At 35.0% G+C, this 25553-nt stretch overlaps 1 protein-coding gene across 9 annotated transcripts in view; it reads right to left on the bottom strand.

Moving 5' to 3' along the window:
* Nucleotides 1-3254: 3254 nt before the first annotated feature.
* ARFIP1 (ARF interacting protein 1) overlaps nt 3255-25553 on the bottom strand; it is an 81737-nt gene continuing 59438 nt past the window's right edge. For all 9 annotated transcript variants that reach the window (XM_039875944.1, XM_039875941.1, XM_039875949.1 and 6 more), the window contains 2 exons: nt 25191-25365; nt 3255-5114 (listed from right to left, as the gene is read on the bottom strand). In XM_039875944.1, the coding sequence (XP_039731878.1) occupies nt 4959-5114; nt 25191-25365 (331 nt within the window). In that variant the 3' untranslated portion in view covers nt 3255-4958. The remainder of the gene's footprint in view (nt 5115-25190; nt 25366-25553) is intronic.

Below are 25553 nucleotides of genomic sequence, written 5' to 3' on the forward strand. Positions count from 1 at the left end.
ATTTAAGAGTAAATTGCAGACATCATGCCACTTAGCCTGTAAGTCTTTTCATAAAAAGCTTCCTAATATAGGATTAGAAATCATATAGGAGGATAAAAATAAATTCACATATATAAATAATTTATTTATTTGTTATTCTAAACACTTAATTTAAAAACTTTTCAGCAAGGCCAACCAGATTAAAGTTAGCTTTCCTCTCCCTCCCCCACAAAACTTCACCCTCATTTGAAAAAAAATTTTTTACAGGGAGACTTTGCTTTTTCTATAGAACTTCAATAATCAAAGCTCCAAGATATGGTGCAAACTAATATGGTCTACATTTTTCTTATGTGCCCCCATGCCAGCAAGGTATACACTTCACCCCTGAGATATTTATACAAATACGTACACCTGTACCCAAAGGCAAGTGACATGAAAGCCTAAGTTACTTTTGTCTAAGATCAACAAAATGGTATCTTGTTCCTCTTCTTCCTTTGAATCAACAATTCATGATAAACCGTAGTTACAAAAAGGTCACATTCTTTGACACATGGCAAAAACCTAGCTTAGACTCTGAAAAATTCTGGTTTTGTTTTTCTGCAGAAGTTTCATTTGTAAAGGTGTTATGGAAATTCCCAGCTCTGATAGCATATTAATCAATTAACTGCACAGGAATAGAGGTGAGGTTCTCAGACTGGATCTAATTTCCCTTCTTCTTATGCATAGTCTCCCCTTTCCATATCAGAGTTAACACCAGAATAACAAATAGGTCTCTCTTAATTTACATGACTACTAAGAGTTAATCTTTATTCCGCAAAAACACAGCTGAACTTCAGTTTCCTGTACATTAGGAGGACCACTTGGCAATTTATTATAAAGGCCCATTTATGCCAGGAAACCCGCCTAGCAGGAAACCTTCAAGTGGGAGCACAGAACGGAATTTAATGAAAGTTCTCAAAAGAGGAAAGTTGTTTGCCTTGTCATTCTATTTTAATAGGTCTTGCTATATTGTAAGAACAGTAAAGGACCTGTGGCCCTTGGAAAAACTTTGAACTAAGGCAAACTATAACTGGCCTTTCGATCAGGGGGGGAAAAAAAAACTATTCACAACTGGATAGTCTTTGCCAATATAAAAATCTGTAATCTTACAGGGGAATCAGAGTTTTTAAATACTTAAATTTGATTAGAATTTAGTGATGAAGGCTCTCAGATGGTCTCAGCTCTCCCAGGCATCCCAAAAAGTTCAAGGAAAGCGCTACGCCAGGGGTGAGGGGCAAGAGCTACTGGCAAAAGAAATTTAGAAATATTATTACAAAGTCAGTCATTCTCTCTGCTTCACAAAAATTAGTACAAACTAGACACAAATGTTGCGCTGAACTATCAATTCAAATAATTTGCTTTTATTTTTTACACCTACAGTCATCTCCAGTCTGGGCACATTATGAGGAAGAAACATTATTCTTCAAATTGTCCCATGATTAAAAGACATTTACCTTTACCTTTTTGATATACATGATTTTACTTTATATAGCACTTTTCAGGTTCACGTGATTTTTCAGAATACTTTTAAGATCAGCGGATTAAAGGGATGAACATCACATATACTCTGAAATATATCTAATATGAATCCATTGGGGGGGGGATGATTTTTTCCAACAAGAAGACACTGAATACATTTTAAGCTTAGTAGAAGAAAACAACACTTTTGGCGTTTTAATTATGCAGTTGAAATGGCAGGATTTAAGGGGGGGAGGGGTATGGAATTCATATATTTAGTTGCAAATACCTTCTAGTATTAAATTTGGAGATGGGGGGTTGGCTAAATCATTTTATAAATTTTGGTACCTTCCTGTCTTCATCTGTGAAAAGGGTACTAAGCAGATAATCTCTAAGGAGATCTATCTCATACTCCATGGGATTATTGTTAGTAAGCTTCAGTGACATTATCAATGTGTTTTGAATATGGAAAAGATGCTTCTTAAAGTCTAGATTTTGGCGAAACTGCCTCTGCAAGCCCTGGTCCTTCCTGGGCCCTAAGACTTGGAAGCTTTTTGTTAATTAAACAAGAAGACCATTAGACTGAGGTGGCTTTAATGCCTCCTTAGTAGCCTAGTAAGCCTGAAATGGCTCAAAACCGAGAAATCAAAACCTAAGGACAACCAATCACAAATAGCCAATTCAGCCTTTCCCAAGTAAGGCAAACCACTTAAGCTACAGCCAGTCAAATAACTTCCTTGCTTTGCTCCTACCTCTTCTCTATAAAAATCCTTCACTGTCTAGCTCCTGTTGGTGGAGGGCTCCTAAACACTTCTGGTTTGGCACTGCCTGATTTGAGTCAATTTTTGCTCAAATTCTTAACATTTTTAGTATGTCTTGCTCTTTAGTGCATTTTTTCTTAATTTCTACTGTAATAAAAGTCAACCATTTCTCTGCCCCAAACCCCACAATTCCCCAAATCCTGATTGTTTGGCTTTTATTTTCCTAACAGCTTTTCCCTTTCCACTTCAAACTTTTACAAAGTGATGTTCTGATGTGTATATGCTTTATGCATATTGGCTTTAAAAATATGTAAACAGGCATGTGTGTACACTCTTGGAGGTGTAAATTGGCAAAAATCTTTCTTGGAAGCCAATTGGCAATAGGTATAACAAAGTCTTAAAAGTGTGTAATACTTAGAAGGCTCATTTTCACTTCTAAGAATCTAATCTAAGGGAATAACTAGGTCAGAGTACAAAAATGAATGCATGCATGTTAAAGGGCATTCGAACTAGAGTTATAAGATAAATAATTGGTAACAAAAATGTGTAACTTCAGGAGAGTTAGGTGGTCCCATGTAGTACTTACTGATTTGGGAAGTTACTCATTTTACCTCTGATTATTTGAAATGCTAATTTTTTTCTACAATGAATATGAATTACTTTCTTAACAAAGTAAATATACCACTGGCTAATATGTTATTTACTTATTTCTTTTGCACATGTACCCATGACTCAGAGTCACTAGTATTTTTAGTTTATTCTGAAAAATCATCAATCCACGAAACAACTAATTCCTCAGCTACTACAGTTGTTATTGAAATGTGGTAAGAGCGGACATGTTCTCCCAAGAGATTCCAACTGAGGGAAAATAATAACTTACTAAGATAAAACAATTAGTAGTAATAGAAGCACCATTTTTGTTATTGTTTTTAAAGTTCAGAAAAGACAAATCGTATATCTCAGAATTTCCAAATAGCTGCTTCTTACTTTAAATTACGAAGGGCCAGAGAAACAAGGCACTGCAGCAAACATTTTAATAAGAATACAAAATCCACACCAGAGGCACATTCTGGGGAATGTAAATGAACTATCACAAGTAGTAATTCTGCTGGAAGATAAAATAAGGCTCTGTCAGAGTACAAATATACAGGAGGGAATGATTTAAAATAGGTGTATGATTTACAATCACATTACATTGTATTAAGCACTGGATACAGGCATATTATTTAAAAAGCCAGCTAAAAGGCATTTGAACATATATAACAAATCTTACAGTCCACGAAGATCATGTATAACAGTAATTTTAAGTACTTCATTTCAACATAAAAGAATTGAACAGGTAAAGGGATACCTCTCAAAATATTAATTTATGTCTGTGACAAAAAAATCAAGAGAACTTATATTTAAAAAGGATTACGTTACTGATGCGCCACAGAGCAGACAGGCCAACCACATAACACAAAACCAACAGTGCTGAGCAACTAAACTGTGCTGGCCTTTCCCACTCCCTTTCTGCTGTCACCAACCACAGGGTCCCATATGCCGTTCCATCACTCAAATGAAAAAAACTCCCGTCTTCCCATTCTGCAAAAAGAATGAAGAAAACCAAACAGCAAACTAAAAAGCTGATTTCACCATAAACCCAAAACATGGCTTAATGAATACAAAGAAACCCAACATTTATACGCAGTGCTCCTTTCCAAGGAAGGAACAGACATATCAAACAGTATCCGAAAGGGGTTTCCTTAGGAATATGTACATTGGTTGAATGAGAATTACTGTATCTGAGAAGGCACATATCTGTGATTTAAGGCTTAACCGGTATTGTTACATATGGAAGTCAATGAAAGCTCTCTAGGAATTCACTTCTGTCAAAATGAAATTTACCAAAAAACTAGCGTTCTTAGCAGATTTCTACTTTAGAAACCATCAAGAATTTCTACTTCCGAAATCCACCTGTCAAAAAAAAATTCTCTTCAACAGGTTTCACTATGAATTAAAAGACTAACATAACCGTCCTATGACTTTGGATGATGCAAATTCATAAGCTCAAAAGCCTCGTAGAAATGACAGTGTGATTCCTGCGTCTTAAAAAAAAAAAGTCTAAACAAGATTACAATGGTAGAGATTCGTTATTAAAACGGTGTTTGCCACAACTCCACAAGCCAGTCAGTCATCCGTCAGAGCGGCCATCTCTGTGTGGATGCTGCAGAAACATCATATAATTTTACTCTGCAAAATAGTTCCTTTTTCCTTTAAGACAATACATGAAAATGAATCTCTTAAAGATGTTTAATATATTCATATATAAAATATCTGATGTTGATACAAATCATGTAAACCTCCCTTTGGAAAAGTTACAACTGGCCCTCGTTTCTAGGACCAAAACCCTTGAATTTTTATCTGGTCAGTGCAAATCTATGTTAGATGTTTTCAAACTACAGAAATAGCCATCGACCCTCACAATACAAAAGGATTTCTCAAAAAAGAAAATTATTGTGTTCAGATTATAGAAATTATGTTTACATTAAAACCACCCACCATCCCATCAAATTTAATAGTTCAATTGTTAAAGTACGAAAAAGGGAAAAACTAAAGCTGTTCGTCCAAGAATCTCTACAATGGTCGTCACCCCTTCCTCTCCCCCCAGCTCTGCTTAATTCTTATTGGGTTTGTTTAGAAATATAACAACGTGACTTTCTTTTTTTTCCAGGAGTGATTTTACTGTTCTTCAAGCCATGATGGGGCATCCGCTCCAGGAGTTTTCAATTTGATATGGAACTGTTTAAGTGTCTGTTCAAGCTGCTTCTGATTCCCAGCAAAGTAAGCGGCAATGGCATTGTGGAAAAGGACCAGCTGGTTGTGCAATACTTTGACCTGTGAACAAGGCAGACAGAGTTACAAGACCAAGCATTAACATCAACGGCAGTGAAATACACGGTGATTTATTTCGTGTCATAGTTAAATAGTATCTCCCTCCTCAGGAAAAGCTGTTTTAATAATGCAAAGTATTTTACGCATACCAATTGTACATTGCTTTGCAGGGTAACTGAGCCTCTGATGACTTTTAATTCCCTAAAAGGAAGACGTCAGCTTAAGAAGCTAAATACATACAGGCATACCTCGTTTTATTTTGGTTCACTTTACTGCACTTCACAGATGTTGCATTTTTCACAAATTGAAAGCAAGACCCTCTGCCAGCAAAAAGCTTACGACTCGCTTTATTGCGGTGGTGTGGAATGCAACCCACAATATCTCCGAGGTATGCCCGGACTCTGTTAACTATTTTCAAACATTACTGAGGACATTAATTAAAAATATCAATCTCCTCCAAAACTAAGAATATTCAAAATTAAATACTGAAGAGAAAAAATTATATATAAATAATTATTATGTGATATATGCTACAAACCAAGTATGGACATCATTAGGCTAAGCTTTATGTGAAACTGAGTAAACTAGGTACTGTAGTTTCTGCAAAGAATCAAGTATGTGGCAAGAAGTGTTGTCCAGAAAGCCAGTTTACTTAAGGTTCATATGACTTTCAGTTATTTTCAATTGTTTATTACTTGTAATGCTATCAGGAATACATTTTAACCAAGTAACACCACCTCTATGAATCCTTCTTAGACAAATCAGCAAAGCATCACAAGGACTTATGAATAAAGTTGTTTCCTGGGGTCTTATTTATAACTGCAAAATGTTCAACAATAGAGAAAGTCTAAAATCCACTCTGATTTACCCATCCAATGCAATTTTCATTAAAACTGAGGTTTAATGTTTAATGATGTGAAAAGATCTGATATATGATGCTAAGTGAAAAAATAGGCGATAACGTTTTATGTATGACATGACATCTGTATTCACTATATTATACACACATATAAACACATATGCATAGTCCCTCAAGCCATTTCTTCTTTCATCTACCTCTATAAAGGAAATAACACAACATATTTATATTGAATATTTTTAGTTTGTAAAGTTAACTTTTTAAAATTAACATATTATAAAAATAACATGCTCACAATTATAAAGTAAAATCTGATCCACTCTCTGTACTTATCTGCCTTCCTTCTCGCCTAAAAATCCCTGTTAAACATTTTGTTGTGTAGCCTTTGAGAAATGTTATACAATATTTAAAAACAAATGGATTGTACTATGCATACTTTCAGTAACTGGTTCTTAAAATATCTTAGATATCTTTTTATCTCATTCACTTATTCATTCAACAAATACTAATTAAGTACCTTCTACGTGCCAGGCACTATTCTAGGTGTTGGCGTTACATTAAAAAAAAACCCATTCCTCATGAGCTTACGTTATTAGAGGATGGGGAAAAGGACGCAAGAAACAAAATATGTAGTGATACCCCCAGGGAATTCATATCTCAAGCCTGGAGAAGAACTTGGGCTCACTCTCTAACTGCTCAAACCTTTAGGGCATCTGGTGCTGCTGATCTCCTGAAAGTTGTTTAAAACAAAAGGAATTTTTTTTCTCTTCCTCTGACAAAGAAAGTTTCTGGCAGGAATACAGTTTAAGAGGACCAGATAGCAGGAAACAATGAAAATTAAAAATATCTGTATAAACTAAAAGAGGTATATCTTGAATTTATCTGGTCAGACATTTAAGGTCTACAACCTTTCTGAATGAAAACCTTTGGTGCCCCGTACAACAAGGACCACAGCAAAATATTTACACTGTATACATTGCCGGGCACTGCACTAGGGGTACAAAAAAACAAGGATAAGTAAGGCACAAAGCAGCAAAAAAATGATCATTAGTATGATAAATGGGTAGTAGAAATACATTGGGTTAACCTAAAAACAAACAAACAAACAAAACACAGGTACTTGTGGAGAGAACAGGGCTTTTTCAAGACAGGCTGGAAGAGAACAATGGGACATGAAAGGTCTAACTCCCCTGAGCCCTGGTTCTGAGATATGGGGATATTTAAAAGAATGACCAGCCTCAACCTAGGGACAGTTATTAAGGAAACAGGATAATCACAGGAAAAGCAGGTTTCTAGATGGCAATTTAGGAGGTGAGTGAAATACTCTATTAGAGTGGATGTTACAATAATGGCCCCCCAAAATCACCCCTCTCAATATCCACACTGTGAGGAGTGGTCTACAATGTGTTAAAAAGAAAAAAACTCACAGGCTCAAGATGGCGTCACTTGTGCTAAAAGCCCACAATACCAAATCTAATACCAGATAGGCTGGGTATTAGATTTAATACCCAAACTAACTGCAGTTTCAGCCTCACATAAGAGTAAAATTTTAAACCAATCCATGTGAAATTTCTCGATCCACACTAGTGAGGTCATCTGCCTGGTAAGACCCCCGGTCTTCCCCTAAGGGGAGGTTCCTTGCTCAAAATGATCCACTCTTAACTTCTTAGTCCCATGTTCTTTCCATCTGTAAAAACCTTCCACTCTGTACCATCTTCTTGGAGGGCCCTTCTAGCTGCTAGAAGGGATGCTGCCGGATTTATGAATCACTTAGTAAAGCCAATTAGATCTCCAAATTTACTTGGTTGAATTTTGTTTTCTAACAAATGAAAGTGAGCTTGGCCATGTAACATTAGAAAATGAGGCCTGATAAGCCAGTGCCTACCCTCTTGGGCTACTGCCGCCACCCTGTGAAGAAGCCCAGACTAGCCTCCATCGGGATGAAAGCCCACGGGGAGAGAGGAACAGTCTGTTCCAGCTGTGCCCAGCACCCAGCAAACATTCCAGCGGGAAGTGTAACCAGAAGAACCCACCTACCCAACCCACATAACTGCTGGAAATAATAAGTCATTGCTGTTCTAGGCCACTAAGTTTTGGGTGTTTTGTTACGCAGCAAAAGATTAAGTGGTACATCTATGAAAAAGGTCAAAAATGCAGTTTCCTAACAATGAATGTGGGTTTTAGATAAAAACAGCGAAAAGGAGAAAAATCAAAAAGTGGTGGACAGCCTTGGAGAGAGGAGAGGCCAAGCTGGGTGATAAATAAGGAATTGAAAAAAGCCTGTACCTGAGGAGGGAAGGCGTCAGGGGTGGCTGTGTTACATGAGATAAATTAAGAGAGAAAGCAGCTAGGGAACAGAGATTCAAACAAGAGAGGCAAAGCTGCTACTATCCGGCCTCAAGATCTAACCGTGGTTTTGGAGTAAATGTTATATATATAATAGTATCTGAAAACGTTTACTTCTGACCTTCTGTGAAGAACTGCATTAGGCAAAGTTTGATACTGGTCACAGCCTCCTCAAATTTATGTTTGCTATTAATCTAGGTAATTAGTAAAATATCCCTATTTTTAGGACTCTTCCTTTACAGAAATTACCAGAAAGAGCTTTGGAGTAAGGAGGCATGCTTGCCAATCTTAGTTGTATCACTTTCCAGTTTCTTTGTGACACCAGGCACAGGTTACTTCTAACTTCACTGGTCAAGGTCTTTATCCATTTATCAGGGATGCCATTACCAAACTGAGTTTGTAGCACTGTTTTAAGGGTTAAACGAAATCAGATACAACCTAGCACACTGTCTGACACAGAATAAGTACTCATTCCATTTCAGTGGAATCTGGTTTACCTATTTGACAGTCAAATCTTCAAACGACATTGACTTCTCTTAGTAAAATAAACTTTCATTTATTTAGAACCCACTGATTTGGAACTTGGAAAAAGATTGTGATATCGAGATTCAAAATGAGGAATATATAATTGGTCTTCCTCCTCATTCCTGGCTCTGAGCTCCTAAAACCCTTGTGATTTCCTAAGTGATGAGATGGAAGCATCATTTGTTATAGTACTTGGTCTCTAGCCCTGTTTCTGCAACAGCCCCAGAGCTATAAGGGTGAAAGGGGTGTTCATAAGCTCATCAAGAGAGTGGGCAGACAGAAAAGACACCCAGGGACTGAGTCATGAAAAATGAAACATGACCATTACACCTCATAACATCGACAGAATTTAGCTCGCAATGGATCACTGACCTAAATGTCAGTGCTAAAAGCTATATATATAAACTTCTAGAAAAACACACAGGAGAATAAAATCTTAATGATCTTGGGTTTGGCAAAGATTTTTGAATAGTACCCAAAAGCATAAACTATAAAAGAAAAAATTAATAAACTGGACTTCATTTAAATTAAAATATTTTTCTCTTCAAAAGACACATAGAAATGAAAAAGCAAGCCACATACTGAGAGACAATATTTGCAAAACATCTGTTAGACAAAAACTTGATGCTACAGTATATAAAGAATTCTAACAATTGAATAAGATGACAAACAACCCAACAAAAAAATGGGGAAAATGTTTAAAAAGGCAGTTCACCAAAGAAAATATATAGATGGCAAACAAGCGCATGAAAAGATATTTGACATCATTAGTTACTAGGGAAACTCCAATTAAAACCACAATGAGATGCCACTACACACACACCAGAATGGTTAAAATTAAAGAGTAACCATATTTTATTGGCAAAGATGTGAAGAAAATGGATCTCTTACACAGTGATAGTGGGAATGTAAAATGGTACAACCATCTTGAAAAAGTCTGCCAGTTTCTTCAAAAGTTAAATATGAACCTATTGTCCCCACATGTATCTATACATACAATCCAGCTATTCCACTCCTGAGAGAAATGAAAGTGCATGTCCACACAAAGACCTGTACGTGAATGTTCATAGTGGCGTTATTCATAATAGTCTACAACTGGAATCCACCCAAATGCCTATCAACAGATGAAGAGATCAACTGTGGCATTTCTATAGAATGGAATATTACTCGGCAAAAAACGAAATGAACAATTGATAGGTGCAACATGAAAGAATCACAAAAACATGCTCATTGAAAGAAACCAGAATATAAACTGTTTGGTTCCATTTACATAAAATTTAGAACATGCAAACTAGTTTATAGCAACAGAAAGCAAATCAGTGGTTGCCTGGTAATGAGGGTTGGGATTACAAAGAGGCTTGAGGAAACTTTGGGGGTGATGAACATACTATCTTGTTTTGGCAATGATTTCACAGGTGCCTGCATATATCAGAACTTGTTAAATTGTACACTTTACATATGTGCAGTTACTGCATGTCAATTATACTTCGATAAAGCTGTGGAGGAAAACAACGGTGCTGGGAAAAGTGGCTATTCATTTGGGGAGAAAGCTGGATTCCTAACTCACATAATATAAATAAACCAGCTCTAGGTGGATTTAAAATTGTGAAAAGCAAAAAAATCTAAAACTTTCAGAAGAGAATACAGCCAAAATTCATACAAATTTGGGTTGGAAAAAATTTCTTAAATAGGACACAAAAGGCACTAACAATAAAATAATAGATTGATAATTTAAGCTACTTTAAGTTAAGACCTTTGGTTTGTCAAAAGCCACTGCAAAGAGGGTAAATCAAAAGTCACAATGAGTAGAAGATATATATGATATATGTAACACATAACCAAAAAATATTTGTATAAAAATATATGAAGAACTCCTATAAATCAATCCATTAGAAGTAGGGGTAAAGGTATAAATTGGCATTTTATAGTGGAAGAAATACATGTGGTCAAAAAATAATTAGAGAAATAAAAATGAAGAGCACACACACAAAAATAGCATTGTACTCTGTTTGGAGAGAATGTGGACCAAAGGGAACTTACACACACTGCTGGTGGAAACGTTAAGCTGGTATATCCACACTGGAAAACACTTTGGCTTTATCTTAAAAAGTTGAATACACACAATGCCCTTTGAGACATGGTGAGGAACATTCCTAGCAGACACAGAAACAATACAAGTATCTTTTGACAGTGGAATAGATAGATAAAATATAAGGTATGAGGAGGTTAAGGGGATGGGTTAGTGAAGGAACACGAACATAGGAACAAGCTATTGGTAATGTTCTAGATCTTGGGCTGGGTGGTGGGGTCAGATGTTCATTATATTATTATGCTTTATAACTTAAATATGCATTACATATATTATTTTATATGCATATTGATGTGATTTTTTAAATGATAAGTAACAGGAAAATGAAGCTTTATGACTCTCATTTCACATAATCAAAAATAAAAACTATGAGTTAACAGATCTAAAAATGAGACTAAATTAGAAAGTTCCAAATAATTTTTCCAGATTCTAATTCTCAATGTAGCCATAAATCAATTTTTTATAATCAAGGTAATCACCTTCGCTTATAGAGTTTGAAGTAATGAACTTCAGACAATTGAGGAAAATTCCTATCTATCCCTAAAATATGATGTTCCAATTTTTACAAACTGCTTTGTGATGCATTTTGAATTTTTGCAAACCACACTTAAGGAAAATTTCCTTCTCTAAAATGGCATTTTCCCAAGTTGGCTAGACAAAGATCATGAAGAAGATTATTTTCAAGGTCGTAGTGGCAAAGCCAATTATTAAGACACTGGATCTGAAAATAACATTAAAAAGGAGAAAAATCCATTGAATAGGAAGAAAAAATAAAATAAAATAAAACTGCATTTATTACCAGATCAGGAAGAAGGCAATTCATCACAAAATAAATCATTTATTAATTTTCTACTTTCTCTGCCCATCAAGTAGATAATCTTTTCATTTGCCTGTGGAGATTCCTGTTAACTAGAAGGAAGCCAATACAGCTGAAGGAGAATAAAAGATGCAGGAAAATCAGGCACCATTCATTACCATCTCTGCCACAAGTTTACTATGTGAACTCTCTTCTCACTTGCATAATGAAGAAACTGAGATTGAGATAATTTTTATGGTTCCTTTCTAATAAAGTTTTCTGAAAAAAAATTGCTTTCTAAATAGAGGTATACATATATTTGGAAACTCAAAGAGCTCTCAAAAAGCCTTTCTTTCAATAGAAAAACATCCCTATGTATTTTTAAGGATAGAAACTGGCTCCTCTTTTAGAGATTAAATTCCACTGAAAGTTTATGTACCAGTTTATGAACCAGCCTGTTAAATACTCTTCCTTTTTTAGAGGTTTTTTTTTTTTTTTAAAGGTTTCACACTAGTAGGCTACCTGAGTCACAAAGTAATTTTCCACCTTGCTCTAATATTATTATTTGGCTTTTCCTATTCTCCTATTTCAGATGATCCTTGGCTCCTGGAATTACAGAGCAACTCAGGAGCTTCTGTATGTTTAGTGTGAAATTCTAATTTTAGAAATAGGTTCAGTTTCTTGCCAATTACTTTATTGCTTTGGGTCACAAAACTTTTGATTTGCATTTGAATTCTCATGTTTTAAAATTAGAGGAGACAATAAAAGCAGAGTACAGGATTTATTCAAGTACTGGATCTCTAGATAGCTGTTAAAACAGTTTAGAAAGTTAGAGAGTCAGAAAGAAGTGGGACGGGCATCAGACAATCTTTAGCTAACCCCACAAATGTCAACAACATAAACCAGTTTCCCTACTCCCTGGGCTAGCTGACAAACTCAACACAGAGGCACTTCCTCTTCTTGTAGCTGAGGAAGTCTTGGTGGCTCACTAACAAAGCCTCAAAATGTGAGCATTAGCTCTTTTAAAAATGGTCCCATAGGCCAGCCCCCCGTGAAACAACCCATGGGAAACCAAGAAGAGAGGGTGCTTTTTAGGACTGCATTCTAGTTTGCACCACGAAATGATAAATACCCATCTTCACAAAAACATTCTTCCAGTAATTGTGCGAAGGTTGATGTGCAAAGCCTTTAAAAGTATACTCACACTTCAGAGCAGCTCCCTGGTATATGAGAGCCTTCCGGATTCACTGCTTTTCAATTATAATTTATAATTTTCAATTTATAATTATAAATAGAAAATTTCATTGCCACTTTAATCTCAGAAGCTATTTTACATCAAAATAGATAACCTATCTCATTTTTCTATTAGCACTGATTATGTGTTATATCCTAATACAAGTTTTAGTTTTGGTAGCTTGTCTTCAAAATCAGATACAAATTTAAATAAGAATGGTATTGGCTTATCTAATCGAACCGTTACTAAATAAAAAAAAGGGGAAATTAAACCAATTTTTGATATGAATATACTTTCTAAAAATAAATCAAAAACAAAATATTTTGCTTTTCTAGTTAATATTTTTGATTAACTAATTTACACTATAATATGTATTCATATATCTTCAATGCAGTTCTGACTGATATGCTACAAGGAATCCTCGGGATGTTTTGGTTATTAAATAAATATAAATCATTACCAATTAAAGGGAAGAATGAAGTAATATTAGAAAAGCAGTTGCAATATAATTTTAAAGATAACTAATTTTTGCAATCTTAGTAATGGCTCTGCTGTTGCCACTATATATTAGCAGTTTTAACAAGACTTAAAAGTACTATTTTATTTGGCTCATTTATCAGGTTCACTCTACTAGGCTATTTGGCCTTGTAACGATCAATCTAGGAAAGACTCTGGCTTCTCAAACAGAACTGGCTTCGGGAGAGGAAGAAAGTGAGGTAGGAGAAAAGTCAAATCCTATTTTTAGGAGAAGTGGCAAAAAGCCAAAATGTTCGAGGAAATATTTTAGGGTCATTAATACTTTTTCAATTTAATTCTATATTTATGCTATCAGATCATGAGAAGTGATGAGCATATAGAATCAATCAGCCAAGTATTTTTAGTAGACTATTCTTTGATATGGTGGGTGATGCTACCTTTTGTGAGGCACTTTCTCAGTGGCAGATAATGTTATCCTTACATCAACTCTACAGTGTTCTATTCTCTCCATGTTACAGTTAAAAAAACAGATTCAGAAAGTTGAGTAACTTGCCTACAGTCAGACAGCTAGGAAGCGGATGGGCTGGGATTTGGAGAACTCGAGAATGTCTTATTGCAAGACTGGCCCATGTTCTTTCACCTGGTCTAACCTGCCTCTATCCATACAGCAATAAAGATTTTGGAAAGCTTTTAAACGAAGTCTGAAACAAACAAAAACAGAAAGGTAGAGCACTTAAATGACAAATGCAGAAAGGATATACTTTAACTTCCTTCTTAATTTGGTCTCTGGCCCTGAAGCTGCATTTATTTAAACATCCTAGGAATAAGGATCTACTACAAGGGCTGGAGCAGATGAAAGAAGTTAATTCTTTCTAAAATTATGAAGAATACAATATTAAATTTTCATGTATCTTTTCATAATTACAGAGCAGGAAAAATCTATATTGAACTATTTATTGATGTGTGTCCTAACTTAGGAAAGATTTAAAGTGGTTTTAAGAATAAAATAACAACAGAAAAGCTAACATTTAAAATAGAAGCAAAAGAAGATAGAGGCAACAATTCTAGGCAGAAATAGGATGATGACAAATTAGACAAATTTTCAAAACCTAACATGAGAAACAATTACAGTAATTTAGAAATAAAGTAAATCACTGTGAACTCAATTACAAAGAATTTTCATAAAGATCTGCTGAACAATGAGCAACACAGATCAGACATAAGCAAAACCACTATGGCAACATCTAGTGAATGACCTAAAATGTGGCATACAATACTTTAATTGTTAAAGGGAAAAACAAACTTCGACACTGACTAGCACAGCAGAGACAAGCTGAGTTTTAAACAGAAACTGGGTAAGAGAACTTAAGAGCAGGGTGATGCCAAGTGGATACACTGAAAACTTCCTCCTGCCTACACAGCATGTATCAGTAGACAATAAATACCATTTACAAAGTTACTGACTGAAAAACTTGAAGTATTACTTCACAGACATCAAAACCATAAAAAGGTACTTTATTTCTACCAAATGAACTTTTTTCCAAATCAAATTTAGACTATATACCTTATCAAAGGTACTGAAGTAATAGAGAAGAGGCAATTTCTAGTTAGTAGTTTTAATATATTTAGTTATAACTGTTAAACTTCAGATTAATTACTGGCTCTCCCAATAATTCTATAAAACAGGTATTTATATTATACAACCATCAGGTGTACAACCATCCTGAGTTGGTAGGTTGTCTTAAACATGTGACAAATGGCTGGAACAAAATCATTCTTTAGTGAGACATCTCTAACCACTAATGTGTAAAGTATTAACTCCTTCCTTTACTCCTATTTAAAAATATCTAATTATACATTTCTCTGCCCATCATTGATTTTTTTCTTCAGTAAGAGACCAGAAGAATAACAAGCAGGGAAGTATATCTGTCTTAGTATTTTATGAGATTTGTGATTTTATTACTTTGTAATAGATTGGGAAATGCCTGTCATGTTAAAGAAACCACCAGTTGAGAGAAAGAGAAGCACTATCAAAAATAAAGGTGTGGGCACTGGGAAAGGAGACAGAGAAGGAAAGACAAATATAACTATAAGTAGAGGTAGAAGAACAGATTTTATTTTTCTGAGTCATGGGGACAGGTTTCAACAAATCACTGAGAAGCGGGTTTTAAAAAAAACATCCTAAAAGGGAAAAAGGGCAGTTGTTTTAAAAAAGAAAGTAACTGATAACTCATAATCGGTAAACTCCAGTAATGGCAGGACACAAAACTGTGGTAATATAATTCTTTATCCAGTGATACATTAAAATTCTCAATGCACAGGTTTTCTTCCCCTTCCAAAAAGTTCTATCTCCCTTTTGCTTTACGGTTTATGGTGTTAGCTCCCTCTGCTTCCTCCCTCCCTTCCAAGAGCTCCAGGTTTTGATGTAACCAATATGGCTTCTGTTTTACAAAGATGCATCTTTTCTCTGCTATTTTAAGAACTTTACTTGGAGCAGCATTATAGCTTCATTTCGGTTAACCAAAAACAAGGCTATGGAGTCACACAGGTCTACATTTGAATCCTGGTCTGGCTGTGAGACTTCAGCCAAGTTACTTAACCTCTCTAAACTTTAGCTTCATCATCTGTATATTAGTATATGATCATCCAGATCATAGATTAGATACATATACAAATAGATACTGTATAAAATACTTAATGAGAGCTTCCTCCATATACAGATTACTCAGAGATCAGCATCTATCAATTCACTTATGGTAGGAAGGGAATGCTTTAAGATGCATCCATGGAGCTTGCTTCTAGGGGAAGAACTAGATTAGCGAGCATTCACAGCATGGTGAGACCTGTATTTTAAGGGGAGAAGGCTCTGGGCGCAATGGTAATACAAACGGGAAGAAAGAAACTTTCAAGTTGCTGGGGGAAATATCAAGTAACATAAATCATACAATATTTTTTAGGACTAGATATTCTAATCGCCCAAAACAAGCACCTTAAAAAACTTATTAAATTAAAAAGAGCATCTTTTAAAAACTTAAAGACAGAAAAGCAGAATGCTATGAGGTTTAAGAGAAATAAAGGAGAAACTCAGTTGTCAAATGATTTTTTTAAAATCTAACAAAGCAAAACGTAGATAAGTCGTGGAAGGAATATATATATGGTCAACAACAAGGTGCTGAGTCATTACTGAGACTACTTCAAGGAAAGGTTAAAAAGCACGATGCAAAGTCAAATTCTTAAACACTGCTAGTGTCTTCTAAGATTTTACTCAGAAATATTAATTAAAGGTTTTACTTTTAAGTAAATTGAAGACTGTAACTACTAAGAACCAAAAAAAAAAAAGTGCAGTAATGCCATTGCCACCAAAACCAATACAGACTATCAGTGATCTGTTCAAATTCTACACTGATCACTTAAAAAATCAACTGTATTACAAAACATGGCAAATTGACTTGGGAGATCCCAAGGTTGGCCAAATCAGGGAAATGTGGATCTGAGTAGTACACAGCTTTCAACCATTTTATAAAACAGCTACATTGCAGCAATAATGGTTAAGAAGTGAATTTTATAAGTGAATCTTATTCATTCGAAGTGAAAGGACCAAACAATTCCCTCCTCTAACATACAACAGAAAACTGAAACCCAAACCCTACCTCCAAATAAGTTAATCATTTCTGACCAAAAGGGTCAGAAAACACAAGAACCTTATAATAGTTCCCCCGCCACCCCCTTCAAAAAGAACCAAGCCAAATCTATAAAAACAGCAGCAATTCCTGATTATAAAACTATCGCTCCTGGGAGGCTTTTAAATCTTGTGTATAAAATACCTCTCCTCCACAAAAGTTACACGCTGCAAATCTTAGTACAACAGACAAGAGAGACTGACTGTATGGACTGGTTAGCTAGGCATGCTCTCTCCCCCTCGTTCACCAGTTCACAGCCGCAAATAGGGAGTTATTCATAGATTTTCAGATTATCAATTGATTCTGAATAAGTATGGCTTAGATGATACTAATTTAAAATTCAACTCGTAACACCTCTGTTTTGGTTGCATAGTTTATATAAAGATAGTTAACTTCTGTCTCTTTTCTAAAGAGAGAAAGTAGGCAATGCAAACCACAGGCAAATTTTTCCTCCTCCATGTGGGTTTAGAAAAAAATTTAAAGGGATCTACAAGCCAAACCACTAACAGCAGCAAACAAAATTATTTTCTGATGTAAGTGAAAGGTACTATTATCACCCCATATCCAATCTGTCACTTAAGAATGACGTAGGGAACTCATGTCCTAGGCAAGTTAACTATTTTTCTATTGTCTCCAACACAGAATTGATTATTTGATTTTAAAGCTAAGAGAAAAATTATAGGCTATGTAAATATATATTAGACTATGTGTAAAAAATAGAAATCTAGTTGAGTCTCATTTTGAAAAAAGATAAGGCATATTATTTAAAAGACAAATATTTTCCAGCTATACTTTCTTTCTTTCTTTTTAAAGTTAAATCTGATTCTTTGAATAGGTAGGATTAAAACTGAAAAGATATAAAAAATATAATGAGACGTCTCATTTCCACTACTACCTCCAACTACTCTGCTCCTCTTATAGGCAACTGATTTTAATAAGTTAATTCTTCTGATTTTTCTTCATGCAAGCACAAAATATGATTATACATTCTTATTTTCCTCCTTTCTTACACACTGCTTTGCATCTTCCCCTTTCCATTTAATAGTATGTTTTGAGGACCTATCAATAACATTTCTATTCTTTTTTTTTTTGCATCCCATTATATAAATGCACCACAGTTTATCCTATTCTTCCTTTACTGCTGAACTGCTGGGTTGTTTCTCTTCTTCTGATATTACAGGTGATGCTGCAACGAATAATCCTGCACAGACGTCATTTTCTTCTTGTGTAGGCCCTATCTATTTGTGCAGCTTCATCCACAGCTACTCTCCTCAGTCCTTCTATTTAAAACCCCCTTCCTCCGCACACCTGTAGTTAACTCCTTTCCAACTCTTTGGGTCTCGGCCCCAGCGTCACTACCTCTAGTCAGCCTTCCACAACCCCCACACCAAGGCACCTTCTCTTTGTATTCTCACATGACCCCTCTATTTTCTTCACAACATTAGCTTGTATTTATGTAATTATTTGGTTACTGTCTATTTCTCTTACTCGACTGTAAGCTATATGATGGCAAGATTGTCCATATTTCTACTATCTAACCCAGTGACTGGCATAAAATATGCAACCAATGAATATCTGCTGAATAAAGAAATAAAATGTCAAAGGTGCCAATTATACATCAATCTGTTCTCAGTATTTTACATGTATTTCTATTTTACCTTTAAAGTATCTCTTGATTCCTTCAGTTCACCAAAAAAACAACAAAAAAATAAACAAAAAAAACCCCAAAAAACAAAACAAAACATCAAGTCAAATCTATAAAAATAGCAATTTATAATTCTAAAGCTATCACTCCTGGGAGGCTTTTAAATCATCCTTATGTACCATCACATTATCCAAGTTCCCATCACCCCTTGTCTAAACTACTATATTCACTTTTAGGTTCTACTGAAATCTATGCTCCATATTTTAGTCCTATTATTTGCCAAGAATTCTTTCAATGGCTTCCCACTGATGTTAAAATAAACTTTTCCTTAACATGGTCTGGCCCCTGCTTATCTCTCATTCTTCTCTCTATGCTCTAGTCACAGTCATTCTTTAAACATACCACACCCCCTCCTGCCACAGGGCTGTTACACATGCTATACTTTCTACCTGGAATACTCTCTGCTTCTCACTTCACCTATTAATGCTCAACACTTGCCCAAGGAAGCTTGCCCTGTTTACTCTTAACTGACCATGTACTACTTCTCCTTGAAAGAACTAGTCACAACCAAAATTATGCCTTTTGAAATAATGATTTTAGGCTGGTTATTAAGAAATAAAAGACTCAAAAAATAAATAAGTAAAAAGAAAGAAAAGACTCAGAAAGAATCTTTGACCCTTCCCTTTACCTGCCTAAAGAAATTCAGATAGAATAGAAAATCTGCTTAAGGAAGACAGTATCACCTTCACATCATAAAATAAACCAAATGTGGCAGACAGGGAGAAAACAAGCAAAGCAAGCCTGTTTACTGAACATTCCTCTGTGTCCCATTGTTTCTGGGTGGCCCAGCAAAATTTTATTTACCACATGTTTGTTCTTTCTCATTTACCTATAAATTGCCTGCTTTCTCTTCGAAATCCCATACCCCTGACCCCATTCTCCTTTGTCCAAAATGACAAATAAACCTCAACTACCCAATGCATATTTGGGTCTCTTTTCTTATGCCACCCTCCCCCCGCACCCACATACATCAATAATAAATTTGGACATTTTCTCTTGGTACTCTGTCTCATGTTAACTTGATTATTAGCCCAGCTAGAAGAACTTAGAAGGTGGGAAAAAAGTCATCCCCCACCTCTGGCACACAGTATATACCTTAAAAAATGTTAAATGAATGAAAAAAGAACAAAAACAGTATGGAATTATATCAAACTACATGATGAACGAAACTCAGGAATTAAGTTTCAAAGTAAAATTGCATGGGTAAAGGAATGCTTCATAGGATCCAAATGTAGGTAATCACATTTGCAGTGTTAAGGTTGCTTATTATACTTAAACGTTTACATTTTCAACCCATAAACACTTATTTTTTTTTCTTTTTATCTTGAATGAGGTAAGGTTCTTTTACCTATAGAACTTAATTTCGTTTGCCCTCTGAGCAAATGCCAAGAGGCAATACTGTTTATGCCTCTAGTTATAGAAATAAAGATGACAGTGTCATTGGAATGGATATTTAAAAAGTATCAAGAGTAAGTTAAGTTGACAATGGGGAAAAAGATTTCAAGAACATATCTGCTTGTACATATTAAGTAATGGTTAACATGTTTCTTAAAGTCTCGCATGTATCTATTTTTTAAATTCAGAGGTTTGTATTTTTTCCTCTCAAAGAGAAGTTTTAGTAGACAAAGAATACTTTTGCCCTCCAAGCTTTTTCAAACATTTACAGCATATTTTACAAAAATGTACTAGGCTCTGAATATTTCCTATTATAGTACGTATTTGCATAAAGCCACTGAGTCATCACAACTAGATATACGGCTATCTCATATTACATGAGTACGTTTATTTTAGGTTTATTCTCGGTGTATTCTCCTCTTTCTCTTGTCTCACCACTTTAGTTCATTGGATTTTTCTCTGAAAGTTAAATTCATAGTAAGATGCATATAAAATAAGTCTGTAATCTATTAGAAAAAATTCTAATATACAGGATATAAGTGAAAACAACAGTTTTTTCAGCAACCTAAGATTCAGAATGACTACAATTTTTGAGAAAAGAATTTTAAATTATGTAGCAATATTAATCAAACATGTGTCCAGGACAGACCCCAAGTCTGCTCCATCTTTTTCTGCCCCTGCCCCGGCTCTGGCCATCCTTTAAGTCACTGAAATATAATAATGGAAAAAACACTGCATGCAATGGTTATAGTTAATTAACTGACATTACCTTAAAGTAAGAGTATATTTTATCCTTTTTAAAATAAGAATAAAATTAATGAGATCCTTACTTTTTATTTATATCCTAAAACGCTTTGCTAAATCTTTTGATATATTCAGGGTTTTCTTTTTTCCCTAATACCTAATAGCCCTGAGAAGAGATTTACCATTCCTAAGTTAAATTATGGTCATCTTAAGGGAAACAATCTTAAATTACTCTTTTCACAGTCTACATGGTTCCAAGCCATATAAAATGTTTCTAAAAAAATAAACATGGGTTGCTCACAATGATTTGCATTATTTTCCTCTAATTTTTGCTTCCTCTGTCCATGTAAGCAGTACACACTGTAAACAAGAGAAGCGTTTCTGAGAGAGCATGCTTTGTCCTCACTAAAGAAAAGAGTGAGGTAATCAGGATTTGCCCTGCTACGCCATTCTAGTTGACTCTCATTTACTTCCATCTCCTTCACTTGCCTTCAGTGTACCTCTAAGTCTGGGAAGAAACGCAAACACGCATTTGCTAAATAAATGACGACTATACATTTACACCATTGCTAGGCATTAACAAGGCTGTTAAAGAAGGCCCGGTTATCCTTTCTCACAAAGTCTACAAAGCACCAGAAATGTCTATTTTTTTTCTCTTTACTAAAGTAGACTATGTTTTGTTTTGAACCTTGAAAGGCACAATCAAAGGTAAATAAACTGCCTCAATCCACAAAACAGCTCAAGTTACATTATTTAAAGGTGTAGAAAAAGAGAAATATTGATGAAAGGAGAAACATTAGAAGAGCCTAATTAACTTTGTCCTTAATGCTTTGCAACTCAATGTTGTTTAGTAAATAAGGAAGAGAATATCAGAGATTAATAAGGGTTGTTTAAGTTAAAGATAAACACAATATATCACAGGGGGTGAGGGGAGCACAGAGTATAGACTGTTAATAGTAAAAGAATACAAGTTTTTCTATTAAAGGTAAAACTATTTCTAAAAACAGAAATCTATGACAAATATAGATGTGTGCACATATCACTCAGCATCAACGCATGCACATACACAGGAATGTGTATATTTTACACACTTATTCCCTTTGCTTTGCCAGAGAAGGTAGGTTACATTAACTACATATAAACACCTCAACATTTTAAAATATAGCTAAGACTCTACCTCCCATCCTTTTCAAAAAGATTTTAAAAGAAGTTCTAAGAACAAAACAAAAACATTCTCACAATGTTTGGCCACTAAAATTTACTACAATAGACACAGGAACGGTTCTTAGTACTTTACTCAATGACTATCTACTTTTACTTTATGCTTATACTAGGTGTCTAGTTATCCGGAGTCTCCTTTTAGAAAAGAACTGTTGCTATGGGAAGACACTCCAAAAGCCATTACATAAGAACTAAAAAAAAGTCCCCACTGCCTCCTCCAAAAAGCTGCCAAAACAGCTTTCAAAAAAAGCAGTAACCTTCAGGGCATCATCAAATTACAAAATAGCACACTCGATGTTTCACAGAACTTTAAAAACTTTTGATTTTAAAAAATTCAATATACGATACTTAAGGAATAGAGTATATTACATTTTGTTAAAATTCAAGTGCTAAGCAGATTATCTGACAACTGCCTTTAAGAGATATTAAGGCACAAATTGGCTGTAGTTTAACAAAAGAACCAAAAACATCCAGATTTGAAGCATTTCAAATTGTCAAGAATGCAAACAAGGATGATAGACAGTCTGAGGCCTAAAGGCTTGCTTTTTCCTCATTTTGTAAGAGCTTTTAAATAATAAAAAAGGGTAAAAGTTGCTCAACAATAACAAAAAAACAAAGAAGTTTTCTCATGGATCTGTCTTCATCCAAATGATAGTTATTTATTGTTTAATATAACAGAAACCAACATGATCTCTTTATTGTTTTGAAGAGTTAAATAAAAAAGATAAAGAGGTCAGAGTTTACAGATTCTATTTTAGACACAGGTGCTTACTGAGTTCACCCTGAAACTTAGCTTGATGGCAACTATGTAAAGCCAAAAACGAAGAATGTCTCTAGGCCACTTAAGAACATAAAATCTTTGAGAATAAAAACAATTTAATGTTTTTATTTTACAGTAAGAAAAGTCAACAGAAGAGAGGATGTGACAATGACAACGTTATTTTCAAACAATACCTTCCAAACCTTTATCTCTGAAGCCCTGACCCTACTCATCCAAACTGCAAACCTACATCATTAACTTCCTACCAATTGTTTCCACCACTTCAGTATCTTGAACTCCGAGGTTAAACTGAACAAATTCCCATCCCTCCTCCCTCATAACCTTCCAGCTAAACCAGCTTCCTATGTTGATTTCCCAATCCTTGTTGCTCAGTTTTGAAATCACAGAGTTCTTTCCTTTCTATGGCTACTGCAATGAAGGTTGTTATGAGGATTAAGTGAGAGAATATATGTCAAATGCATGATAACTGACAAGAAGTGCCTTCCCTGATTCGTATCTAAATCTGGAGATCTACTACTGCTAAGTTTCAAAAATAGTTACAGTAAAAGAAGTAGCAGTCAATGGCCATTGACTATTATCCTTGTGTAATTGTACTTATTTTTACTTACTCTGGCAAGAATCATATAGGCATATATGGTTTAAGGGTACTGATTCTTCCAAAAGAACTTTCCCTCCTTTTTATAAAGGCAATACAATCTTTCAAAGAAATTGTCCAAAACACAGAAAAATTTATAGAAAACAAAAATTATCCATAATCTCACTATCCACAGAATACCACACAATATCATTAGATCCCAATGGAATGAAATTGTCATTTTATAGATTAGTCCTAAAATCATTTCCCCTATTTGCAAAGGTCTTGAATCCCCAAATTCTTCCCTTTCAAATTAGCTTTGGACAGAGCCCAAAATATTCTAGCATACTTCATTTAGCACCACACTGTCTAGTGCTGATCCATTATAGGGCAATATGTCAAAAGTATTTTTATATTTAAAATACACATCTATGTCTAGGTATTGATATGTTCCTATCCATTGTAATATCAAACAGGATAACTGATCTATTATATGGACATATATATGAATGACTAAAACGAATGCCATCTGATGTGCTCAGCTAATGAATGCTAAAAGGCTGCACTGTGCTGTTTGAATGATCCTGGGCAATCTCATAACTCTGCCGAAGTTTCCTTTATTGCCATTGTAATGTTTTTCATGTGAATACTTTTCACCAATTGTAGCTAAAAAAAAGAGGGGGGTAGTCAAAGGGGCTGGACTTGGTAGGTCTCGAGGAAATGTATAATTCCGCAACTTTTAAGATAACCAAAAGAGTTTCTAATGAAATGTTAAGGAAAACAAGAAGATATCAATAGACAATAAGAATGGAAGAATAACTTTAAGAGGGTACCTAGAAGGAAGCAGAGTTGAAGGCTTATATGACTTCAGAGGATGTGAGAGGCACAAGGGGACCACCAACATGCAATGGTAAGACCCCATCTCCATGGGACTGAGCCACAGCTACTCTGTACTGTGCTCGCTACTGGCTCTCCCATGCCCAGAACTGCAACCCCCTCATAAAAAATGAGTACACATGCAGTGGAAGAAATGTTAAACATGAGATCCTATCATTTACTTAAAAACCAAAACTTAGATACCTTGTTATTGCAGGAATCCATTTCTAAATGAAGCCTACAGCAGGCCCGTCTCAGCTCTCACTGTCTTGGATATGTTCATGTCACATGAAAATAATGTGGACAATTGATTTCTTGGCTTATTTCTTCTAGGCTATGCTAACTATAGCCCTATGCTGGACCTTTTAGTCATTTCCTATATATCACTTACTGGGAAGAATGCTGGTCTCTTCCCAAAATCTGTACCTATCATTAATGATAAGGTTTTAAAATATCCAGAGCAGAACCCATCATTAAAAAACTTTTTAAAGCACTTCAAATACCAATTTGAAGATCAACCATTAAACAGCAAGTATTTTTGCCAATTGTTAGGAAAGACTGGGACTGCGGAGTTGAGGATGACTTTATGACAGAGAAGCAAATATATTCGGTGTACTTCTAAAAACTCAAACACTGATTATAAATGGACTTCTGTTTTGCAACTGTAACGAAAGAGTTAACAGAAACAACAACAAAAAACTTTCTATTTATCTCTCTCTAGGGTGGCTTCATTTCAAAGTCCACAGAAAGATCTCAGAAAGTAAAGAATGAATTTACCTTATTTTCTTCTAGAAATTTTAACTTGATAGAAACATCATTGCGCATTTTATCATATTTTTCCTTATGTGCTTGGAACAAATGCTGTGACTGCTCAATCTTTGGCAGAGTATTTGCATCACGCGGTCCAAGATTCAGTTCTTCTAAATCAGTGCGATATGCATCATATTCAATCCTGGAAAGAAGAGAATAAATGAAGCGTGCTACAAAAACAGAGTGAAATAAGTTCAGGGGGTGAGTTGGAAATACATAATAATGTCATACTATACATTAATACATAATAATTCTCACATATTTTGTACCTTTTGTACCTTTTAAAATTATATATTTCTTTAATGCAAAGAACTATTAATATAAGCAGGG

Source organism: Pteropus medius, unplaced genomic scaffold (genome assembly GCF_902729225.1).
Source record: "Pteropus medius unplaced genomic scaffold, Ma_sr-lr_union100, whole genome shotgun sequence".
NCBI classification, from domain to species: domain Eukaryota; kingdom Metazoa; phylum Chordata; class Mammalia; order Chiroptera; family Pteropodidae; genus Pteropus; species Pteropus medius.